This window comes from Apaloderma vittatum, unplaced genomic scaffold, assembly GCF_000703405.1.
Source record: "Apaloderma vittatum isolate BGI_N311 unplaced genomic scaffold, ASM70340v1 scaffold7216, whole genome shotgun sequence".
Lineage (NCBI taxonomy): Eukaryota > Metazoa > Chordata > Aves > Trogoniformes > Trogonidae > Apaloderma > Apaloderma vittatum.
The window spans coordinates 1-10,937 of NW_009719934.1; the positions used below are offsets into that span (position 1 = coordinate 1).

Consider the following 10,937-nt stretch of genomic DNA (forward strand, 5'->3'; position numbering starts at 1 on the left):
CCGGTGGCGGAGGTGGCACCGGGGACGGGGAGGAGCGGCCCTTGGGAGGTGCCCGGAAACGGTCGACTGCTGCGGTGAGCCCGGCACCGGCACCCAGCGCAGGATTCGGCCGCCTTGGGCCTGGCGGTGCGGGGAGACGTCGCGGCTGTATCCCTGTAGGAGAAACGTGACGGGGAGCTTTAGTAAAGGCTTAAGGAGGGATAAGTATGGCTGCGTTTTAGAGCAAGGGGAGGGGGATTAATGGAAGCGAGAAGGTAACCTTGAAAATGCTGGAGTCATATTTTGACCTGAGAATCCAGAAAAGGTTCTAAAGGCTGGAGGATCAGTGTAGCAGTACAGGAGGGCTTGTAAAAAGGAATCTGATAAGTGCTTAATGGGAAACTTGAAAGCTACCAACAGATATTCCCTTCGATACACCTGGAGCAGGAACATGCAAGGAAGTGTTAAAAAAACCATGTTGAAAAACGTGCTGTTGACATCACGGTAGTAAAGAAGCTGAAGGAGTTCTTCAAGTTTCTGTCACATCAAGTAAGCTGAGGAGGTTCCTATATTGGATGCATTTTCATGGGAGATGTGTCAGAGGATCTATCTTGACTCAAGTGACAGCAAGAAGAGGTCAAGGAGTTGACAAACAGTAATATGTTGCTAAAACTGGCTACTGTTTGCTTAGTGACTCAAGAATGTGGCAGCTTACCTACCCAGCCTTCCATAAAACCGCTTCATCGAAGGGCTTGGAGGAGGTATGTGTGATGCCATTTCTTTTTTTAAAGAGTCCAGAAAGAAATCCACTGTTTGCACCAGGCAAGCAGTAGAAACCATTTTAAGTAATGTAGCTGGTCAGGAGAGTTGCAGAGCTTTTAATGCAAGTATTCCTCTCTGGCACACTGCTTTCTGAGTCTTGGAATACATTCCATAAAGATTGGGTATGGTTATGATGCTAGAACCGGTGCAATTGATATAATTTGTAGTTTCCAAAGAGACTCTCAACAGTCAGAAATATCCAAGGCCTTTAAAGAAATCCAGCATGTGTAGAATGAAAGGGAAGGTCCTTTAGTGGATAAATAACTGACTGAAAAGAAGAGCATGTGGTCATCTGCTGCACTGACAGATGGAGCTGTTCTGGGATATTTATTCACTGTGTTCTGGAGGAGCTGCAGGCAGAGGTAGCCTGATCTAGTTGAGAGGCGTCCCTGCCCATGACAGGGAGGTTGGACTAGATGATCTCTAAGGTCCCTTCCAGCCTAGGCCAGTCTATGATTCTATGATTGAATGGTCAGATGAAGTTTGCTGGTGACACTGACCAGTTCCTGCAGTAAGTGAGGCCTGTGAAGAGCTGCAGGAGCACCTGAATGACTGGGCTGTAGCACCCGGTCCTGGCCAGATGGTGATCGCTCAGCTGTGGTGGTCAGATGAAATCCAGGAACGATGTCCACGAGGAAGACCCACTTTAACTTTGTATAATCATTTTGTATATAAAATGAATGTGCTCTAAGCTGACTCATGATGCTCAGGACTATGATAAGTAGGTCATAACGCATTTTTATGAAAATATTGCTGTAGCACTTGGCAGCTCATAGAAGGCAAAAAATGTTTAGAATACCTAGAGAAGAGAGAATAAAAAAAAGGACACTATCTTTTTGTTTGGTAACAAATTTCTGCAGCTTATGCTTGCAGTTTGAATGTTGCATATGGTTTATATAATTTTTGACATGGGCAAATAATCTAGTAGGAGGAACTGAAAGGGTTTAGAAGAGGACAACAAGGACTAAAGATTTAAAAAAACCAAACAAAAACAAAAACAAAACCCAGCTTCTGCAGAGGGATCAGCTGAGCAGGACTCTGCTCTGGAATAGTGCTGAGGGGAAATGAAAACTGTCAGTGTCAAGTGGAAGGTCATCATTGTATAACATGGAGGGAAGTCCCCACCACTTTCAGCTATTCTTCTAAAGAAGGCATGATCCTGCTTTATTTGGGCAGTTATTACTTAATTTATTAATTTTAGGATAGAATTCCATTCTCCAGTAGACTGAAGCTCAATGGAAGCTGGCACCTGCCTTTGCTTTTTCACTTTTTGAACTCCTTTGAAAAGGGGTCAAGGCCTTGCAGTCAGTTCTTATACTTAACTTTGCTCTGGTTACATTAGTGGCTTTCTCTCCTTTGCCAACATCTTCCTGAGAGAAGCTGGGTGCGAAACTTGGGGCTCCAGTTTGGGAGCCAAACAGCTTACTGCTGTGACATGAGGCATTTTTTGGATTTAACCCTCATGGTGTGCTCTGCAGCTCTTGTAAAAATAAATTAATAAAAATACTTTCTTGTGTGGAGTATGCCTAAACTGTTTTATTGTCAGTGTGTGTTTGTGCATCTCTCTTCACTCCTAAATTGTCCAGTTGTCTTTGTAGCTTTTGTAAAGTTCCAGAATGTCTCATCAGTCTGAATGGAGCATTTAATTTGCATTCACTGTGAGGGGTTTCCCAAGTAAAATGCATTTAGTAACTTTTCAGGAAAAGGCTAATCTTACCTGGTAAGAACCAGAATGTTAGAGGCTTCTCGAAGTGGAACCTGTTAATTTTTGCCATTTAAAGCTTGCCACTTTTTTTTTTTTTTTCCCCTCTAGGGTTGATAAAGATAGGAGTGGAATAATATCTGATAACGAACTTCAGCAGGCATTATCCAATGGTAAGTCTGTAAAATGAGCAGTGAGATAGTTCATTGTAAACTTAATGTTAAATTTCATGTGCAGGCAGTTACTTGGTGCCATAAATCCTTAATGTGGGGGCAGGAGGAATGTTCCTGCCACTGATTAATACTATTTAATCTACAGCAAAAGTGTGAAGGGCAAAAAAAAAAAAGGACAGTCTTCCTGATTTTATTTTTGGGGGGGGGGGGGGGGGGGAAAAAATTGTTCCCGGTTGTGGGGTTTTTTTTTATTTCAAGGAAAGTCGTCTGGGTTTGGTGCTCGTTAGTGCATTATAAACAGAGCACTTATTGTAAAAAAACACTGGTTTGTATTCTGGGGAACAAAGGCATGCACATCCCTGTATTTTTTTCCAGCTCTGCTTCCTAGAAAACATGAACAGTGATTTATATATTCCTTGCTTATCACTACTCAACCTTTGGATTTTAACCAGTGTCAGTATATAACCTGGACAATGCTCACCTGTTTACAACTGTGGCAGACTGAAAGGCACGGACTCAGCTCTCAAGAGAAGCTAAGACAAAGCTTATTAGCAAGAAGCAGTATTTATAGGTTACAAGCAGGAGACCAGACCTTGCAGCCAGGGTTGTTACCAGCTCCTGTACTCCTTCAATCACTCTCCCATCAAACAGGGAGACCACATGTTCCTAGGCCTGTTTTGATCACACTCTCCCATTCCCTCCCATGCACATCTTGGGTCCAAGATGCGTCTTGTCTGTCTGTTTTTACGAACAAACTCCCAACGTGACCTATACTCAGCTGGTCATGGTCCCTTTTCATTATAAGCAAGCAAGAGTTATGTACTTGTTCAGAAAAGAGCTCAGGGACGAGTGTCTTTAATTTTGCAATGCAGCACTGCCAGCACAGCCAGCTGTGAAATGTAGGGGGTCCGCATACAACCAGCCTTTTTACTGTGCATAAAATATTTTCATACAGTACAGTGCAGGAATGGAAGGTGGTAATTTTTAAATTTTATTTTTCTTTCCCCATATGAGGTATGTTCATATATTTTCCTAACAAGGTAGAAAGCTGCACTCTAGGTCTAGTATTAAAAATTTCTAGTAGTCTACCAGTTCCCTGACATAATGCTTCAAGAGTAACCAGGGCATGGTCAAATAACTTGTGAAGGAAAGGAAAGATTGACAATTTTTCCCAGTAGCCTATTTTTACATTCCTCTGGTGACTTAGGGTGGGTAGGGTTGTATTTTGTGGGGTTTTTTAGGTTTTTTTTCCTCTTAGCAATCTGAAAAAGTGCATATTGAGGCTGTTTGTGCACCTTTGAGTCAATATCAAGTTCCCTTTCTACCAGGGTTTAATTCCTTCATCCTTCCTGTGTTTTGTGACTGAGAAGGACTTAAACTGACGTTGTGAGCTGCAACAGACAGACTAAAAGGCTCCTTTTTGTCAGTAATAACCTGACTTGAAATAAAGTTGGATGGCTCTATTTTGTAAAATTGTGGTCTTGTTACTAAACTGGATTTACCAGAATATGGTTAATAATATATCTGATAAATTAAAAGCAATATATTGTAGCTGCTGCATGTGATCCATAACTAAAGTACTATTTTGAATAACAATTTCAGTAAAAGCTAAGTTAAATTAAGTCGCTGTTTCTATTCATGATTACAGTGCTGTTTGATGTGGGAACCTGGCTTCACCTGCCATTTTAAACTTCATCTATTTTAAATATCTCAGCTGATTGAATTTAAGGGTAATAGGCAGTAATGACTATCTAAACTCTTTTCTTTCCTTGTTTACAGTGTAGATTAGCAGTTTCAGTGCTTTGCAGTTATGAAGAATCCTCAAGTGAATTCCCTGTTAGACAAAATATTTACAGAACTGTAAGCTTCCTTTGTTCCCAGAGATCCTAGACCTTGTACACCAAAGTCACTGAAAATTCACTATGTTCTTTCCAAAATATATCCTCTAGGTCGTTGAATCTGTCCTGCAATCTAACATGGGCTAAAAGAATGTTATCTGTTTATTTCTAAAACATTACACGTCTGCATAGTGCTTATTAAAATTTGACGTTCAATGTGTTATTGACGTTCAGTTTTTCAACATGTCAAGTCTAAGCAAATAACAGTCTACTTACCTGGGAGGGACTAATCAGCCTTTTTCATATAGTTGTTTGCACAGTAATATAGTATCCTTCCTTTTTGTGTTTGGGGTTTTTTTAGTGTTTTTTTTCTTGTTGGTTGGTTGGTTTTGTTTGGTGCTGTTTTTTTGGGGGGGGGGTGATCTTTTTTGTTATTGTTGGTTTGGGGTTTTTTTCTGTGCTGCCATGTAAAATTGGCAGTAAAGTCGGGGAGGGAGAGCAGTCTCCTACTGTTTATTGGAGCAGGCTGAAATCAGTACAGTTCTTCAGCACTGGAGTTGCTCTGGTTTCACTATATAGTGTCTCTATGAGTCTCTTGAAAATTCCAACATGAAACAAGTTAAATTCCAATTTGTGTTTTCCCTTTTCCTCTAGTCTTTTCAGAGTTAAATGCTGGCACCCTATTAATAATTCCATTATTTTCTATTTTTGTCAGGAGACATACAACTCTAAGGTACTGATGTTCTCTGTCTAAAGTACCGCTTAAGCATTTTCAGAGCAGTTTAACTCTCCTCTGCTTACGTTTCTCTTTATGTGCAGATAGTCACACAGCCTGCCTACTGTGCAGGGCTTTTCCCCGTTGCCGCTTCTGTAGACTTACACTGACCCAGTTTCCCTTTTGTGGGAGAAGTTTGGTGCTGGCATAAGCGCTGCTGATGCCGCCGCAGCTTGATCCAGTGGAGCAGCCGTGCCTTCGCGCCTCCTGCTCCCTACTTGCGCTGCCTTTCTGTCGGCTATCTGTGGTCAGCTCACTGCGCCGCTGCAAACGCCTCGACAGTACCCTGGTCCTACTGCTCCCTTCCTGGTCCCTGCGCTCGACCTCAGTGAATTTAATACGTGCTTCTTGGGGCTCCTGGTACCCTCCCGGGCTCTGAAGAATGGATGGTGAAATTCCAGATGCAAAACAGTATTTCTCTTAATTAAAAGCTTGATGCTTCCTAGCGCTCTGGAGTGCTCCGGAACAAGCGAAAACTATTCCAAAGTGACTACCATCTAAATATTCAGAGAAGTACAAAGTTCATCTTCAGATCATTACTGCTGAGGCCCTTTCAAGCAGCAATGTTTCTTGGTCTGAAAACACTAATTTAAACTAACACTTCATTGATTTAGCAGTGGAGATGAACTTTAGACTAAACTAAATTCTAAATTGCACTGTTTGGTTCTGCCACGTTAGGAACATTTTCTTTTCATTTGTCAGAAACTAAATACCCTGGAGTAATTGACTTGTAAAACAGGAAATAAAGAGATGGGTTTTACCGAGGAATAAATATAAGACCTAGTTTGAGTTATAACTTAAATATCTTTCACTCCCAGCAGTAGAAAAAGTGGGACTTCTTCAGTTTTGATCTTGCCTTTTTTTCAATACCTCCTGACTACTGGGATGAAGAAAATCCTTCTTAGTTCTTCTAAGGTGTTGGAGTAGTTTTTTTTGGTGCAGCCTGAAAAATGTAGGTTTCCGCTTAGCATCTGTAAAGCATTGGTCTCAAGTCATCTCTGAATCGTCAAGAATATAATTACTTCCAAGCAGCCTTGTTTTATAATATGCTGGCTCCATGTCATCTAGCTTGGAATTCACTATTTCAGTTCTTACCTGATTTTTTTGGTTGCATTTTTTTAAAATGCTACTCAGTGTTGAGGAACTAAGTCATTCTTTCTGTTTCAGGCACGTGGACTCCATTTAATCCAGCAACAGTCAGGTCAATTCTTGGTGAGTGCAGTTGTGTAATGTGAAATAGTCAAGATACTGTTTTGTGGTATGTTCAGACGATTGAGAATGCTATGCATTGCTGCACTGTTTTTTTTTCCATCTAGACAGCCCAGCAGTAGTAAGTTAAAAAATATTTTGCTTTTTGAATAATGCAGGAATGCCTTTTGTGTGCACAAAACTGCACTTGTAGTAGCCTTAGAAAATGCTGCTGTACGACTGAATAGATAGTAAATGTAATTTATGTGTGGGAAAAATGACAACTTGAGTATTCTGAAAAGACATACAGCTTGTCTTCGTAACTAGTTTGTCCTGTCTTGCAATCTAATCCAATAATCTTGTCAGTAATGTGGAAAATGAGGGTAGGAGAACAGGAGGATAAAAATTCAAGCGTATCTGTAATACAGTTCATAAATCCATGGACTCAGTTTTTTTCCTTCATTTTTAATAAGTATCCAGCAGCAGTCTGAGTTCCATCACTGTGTGACGTGCTGTTACGGAGCTGACAGTATCATTAAGACAGATAGAGGTGACTGACTATCCAGCGTTCTGGGCAGTCAGTGCTCAGACTTCCATATGTCCTTAGAAAAGAATAACGCCCCCTTCTGCCCTTTTTGTCACTGATGATCAGTCAAGCCCTAGGTATTTTCAAACTGGAAGCGAAAACCCAGGAAATGTAAACACTCTGTGATTCATTCTGGTCCTTTTTTATCTTGCTTTATCTCTTCTTCCTTCAGCAGATGACTGCTTGCTTTTTATTTGGCAGAACTTTTCAAAATATCACTTGTATTTTAGCAATTTCTTTTCTGTCTTAGTAATTTCCACAAAGCGCTCTTGCTGCTTTCTTAAAATACTAGGCGGTCTTATGGAGGAGTAGTATGATTAAGGTTTTATATGTGTTTCCTTTTTACTTCAGGCATGTTTGACAGAGAAAACAAAGGTGGTGTGAACTTCAATGAATTCACCGGCGTCTGGAAGTACATCACAGACTGGCAGAATGTCTTTCGAACATATGACAGAGACAATTCTGGAATGATTGACAAAAATGAACTAAAGCAAGCGCTAACAGGTTTTGGTAATTCATTTGCAATGACAATTTTTATGATTGGGATAGGTCATCAGATGAGCTGCTTCTTGCTAAGGCTGTACTGCTCCAACAAATACGACTAAAAATGAGGCAGGTGAAATGCAGTTATCCTTTTAGGCATAAAGTACCTTTAAAGATATTCATGCCACAAGCACTTTTCATCTGTTTTCCTTAATGGAAAAAAGAAACTGGCTGGATCAATACACGGGTGGATGTTTTCTGTGAGCACTACAAATAGTTTAGGTAAAGGTCTGAACTTACAAAGGGACAGCTTGCTGCTTTTGAAAACAAAGTCGGCCCTCTGCGCTACAGTAGCATTCTGATGGCAAAAGGAACTTTGATTTAATCGACTTCACTTACAAAAACTTGAATTGCAGCCCTGAACCATTCCCTTGGCCAACTAGTCACCGTGACTCTGTTTGTAATTACTATTAAGCATGGTTTTTAACTGCATGCATTTTAGCTTAACGCAAGAGAGATCAGGGGGAAAAAAATCATCTCTTGTAACTCGTTACTGTTTTCTGGTTTTGTTATACATGCCTGCTAAACAGCCTAGTTCTTTTTATAGAAGGACTGCAGTAATTGGAAACCTTTTAAAGCCTTTCTCTTTTCCAAGGTTACCGACTGTCTGATCAATTCTATGATATCCTTATTCGGAAATTTGACAGACAAGGGAGAGGACAAGTTGCTTTTGATGACTTTATTCAGTGCTGTGTTGTTTTACAGGTAAGAAAGGAGATGTACTTTGATGTAAATTGAAAAAAAAACGCCTTGAACTTTTATGGTTCTCAGCTATAATATTGGATTGTGAACTTGCTTATATATACTCCATTTGAGTACAGGGTATGAGAGGTGCTAGAAAAATCTTCATTTAGTGGTCTTCACTTGTTATGCAGTTGCATGACAAGTCACTTTGATGTTTTGGGTTTTGTTTTTTTTTGACCTGTTAAATACTTCTATGGAGCAAAAATGTAAAATAGTGTTTAAAAAGGAGAACATTTATCACTATTTCCATCAGTTTAACACACATCGTCTGGATCTTGTGTGTTAAAACTGGAGTGTGTCCTGTCCCATGGTGCCCATAATTCTCATAATTTGAATTGTGAAGGTTTGGTATATATCTATTTAAGGCTCTGACTAAAAGCAATTTGACGTAACAGCTGAATTATTCAGTCTTTGCTGTTCCTGCAGAGGCAATGGTAGTGAATGATGTTGCAAACAAACAGTAACAGAAATGTATCTTTGTATGTGTTTTTATATGCTTATTATGTCTCTCATATATATATATATGGGAGAGAACTATCGTTTTACAGGTGTATTCTTTTGTTTAGAAATCAATCACTGGATGATTCCTCACCTCATAGCTTAAGATTTCTCTAAGAGTAGCTGACTGTTCTGAGATGTATGTAAGAGCTTGAGGAAAATGTGGGAAACTGTAGCACCGGACAAGCTGAGTTTTAGGAGGATAGGAAAAAGGTTGCTCTTCTCACATGGGCCAGCATTGCAACAGCATCTTACAGTATCTTCTGATAAGCAACATCAAGAGAAAGGAGTGTCCCGTAAAACAGTATCTCTCCTTTGCATACAGAGGTTTTGTTTTTCTCCTTGTTAGCTTTATGTCTATAACCATAAGTCGCTGAAACATCAGTTGCCTTTATATTAATTTTTAATATAAGCCACCATACTTAGTTATAAACTTAAACTCTGGCAAAGAGGACTTTGGAATGGAGTATCATTCAGCTGGTGTTAGTGAAACCATGCTGGTCATTATTTTGGTCCACTGTCCGTACTGCCTGACATCTCTGGGGTTATACAGAGACACCTCAGATACTAACAATACATAAAGCATATTTGGCTAGAAGATGAGAAATGGACAAAGTGCTCATCAGATTCTGTCTCCAGATGACTCTCAAATGTCTCACAAGAATCATGCCTTGGTTTTCTCTCACTTTAAAGCCAGTTATAAAAAGCCATCTGGTCTATAAAGAAATGCCTAGACAGCCTTAGGTGGTGTATCAGAAGGTGGTTTTAGAATCAGATCTGCTACACAGCTCGTGCATGAGATGTGGAAAAGAGCTGCCTCTGTGCACGAGATGGTAAAGTGTGTGCAGAGGCAACGAACAGAAAGCGTTCAATAAAGCTACAGAAACCTAAGTGGGAAGGTAACGTTGGACTTGATGATCTTCTTCAACCCTAATAATTCTATGATTCTAAGGGGAATACATGGCAGCCTGAACTTTCCTGAGGTACAACAATATATGGATGTTTTTTCACCATTTTTCAGAGGCTGACTGATGTGTTTCGACGATACGATACGGATCAAGATGGCTGGATTCAGGTGTCATATGAGCAATATCTTTCCATGGTCTTCAGCATCGTATGACACTGACAGCTACGAATTGTGCACTGGTGTTACACAGACTGGAGCTGCCAAATCATCATCATGTACTGAATAAAGTTCTTGATGTATTATAAGGGATATAACTTCACATTCTTAAATTTTGTATGTTGGCCATCACCTCCAGGATCTGTACATGAGTTGTTTTTATTTTGTATTACTGTATGATATGACCATCTCTGCTTACTGTAGTACAGAAAGCACAGAATCTAGATTTAACTGGTGCAATGTCAAAACTTAACCTTCTTCCACATATCCTGCATGGGGAAAAATGAGTCTTTAGAAATGCCAAATTTAAAATAATGCTTGTTAGTTTATAAAACAGTTGGAAGTGAGAAGTTGCACAACATGTTTTGCATGTGCCTTACTTTTATAAGAGTTTAATGTATTAATTTTTAATACAGAATTTAAAACTAAGTAAAAATATCAGATCAACTTTTCTAGTCTCCTTTGCTTTTGTACAGCTTTTTTATAAAGGGGTGGTGGTTTTATTTCTGTATTCTAGTTTTCTACAGTTCAGGGGTCCCTCCCACTTCACGGCCATAGCCTTTTTTCCTTGCTTTACGTTTTTATTTTCTAGCTGCCGCCTCCTTTCAGGGTATCCTCAGGCCATCTTCAAATAGAACTTCTTCACATTTGTGTTCAGTACTGAGTCTTCCTCCATGAATTCCCTACAAAAATAAACTATATCTAGCTGCTATGGATATATAGGTGCCTCTGCTTAGTGAGGTCATTTAACACCAATAGTCTTTCATTTGTGTGCTAAAAGCACTTCAGTTTGGAATTGCTAGTCATCCTCCTAACCTTACCCTCCCGTCTCAACATTTACAGTTGGTGAGGGACACAGTTGAAAAACTGAAAGCAAAAAGAAGTAACACCTGATTCCTGTTGCACAACATCTCCTGCAATAACTTTGAAAAAGCAACTTCAAGGAAGCTCAGAGAAGTTAACAAG

General features: G+C 39.9%; 1 protein-coding gene across 2 annotated transcripts; it reads left to right on the forward strand.

The window, feature by feature from the left end:
* The first annotated feature begins 2,618 nt into the window (after positions 1-2,618).
* Positions 2,619-10,414, forward strand: PDCD6 (programmed cell death 6). Of its 2 annotated transcripts, XM_009870829.1 has the most exons (5): positions 2,619-2,676; positions 6,457-6,501; positions 7,415-7,573; positions 8,202-8,311; positions 9,870-10,414. In XM_009870829.1, exons 3-5 carry the CDS (start codon positions 7,417-7,419, stop codon positions 9,966-9,968), a joined length of 366 nt encoding a protein of 121 aa, XP_009869131.1. In that variant the 5' UTR covers positions 2,619-2,676; positions 6,457-6,501; positions 7,415-7,416; the 3' UTR covers positions 9,969-10,414. The 2 variants fall into 2 exon arrangements, with proteins under 2 accessions (XP_009869131.1, XP_009869132.1); XM_009870830.1 differs by lacking the exon at positions 6,457-6,501 and having other exon boundaries at positions 2,622-2,676; positions 9,870-10,407.
* The last annotated feature ends 523 nt before the right edge of the window (positions 10,415-10,937 follow it).

What these genes read in the sequence shown, in the direction of transcription:
- PDCD6 (XM_009870829.1), top strand. Translation starts at nt 7,417, where the DNA reads ATGTTTGACAGAGAAAACAAAGGTGGTGTGAACTTCAATGAATTCACC. An exon ending in GCAAGCGCTAACAGGTTTTG is followed by an intron (nt 7,574 to 8,201) that starts GTAATTCATTTG and finishes CTCTTTTCCAAG; the next exon opens with GTTACCGACTGTCTGATCAA. An exon ending in AGTGCTGTGTTGTTTTACAG is followed by an intron (nt 8,312 to 9,869) that starts GTAAGAAAGGAG and finishes ACCATTTTTCAG; the next exon opens with AGGCTGACTGATGTGTTTCG.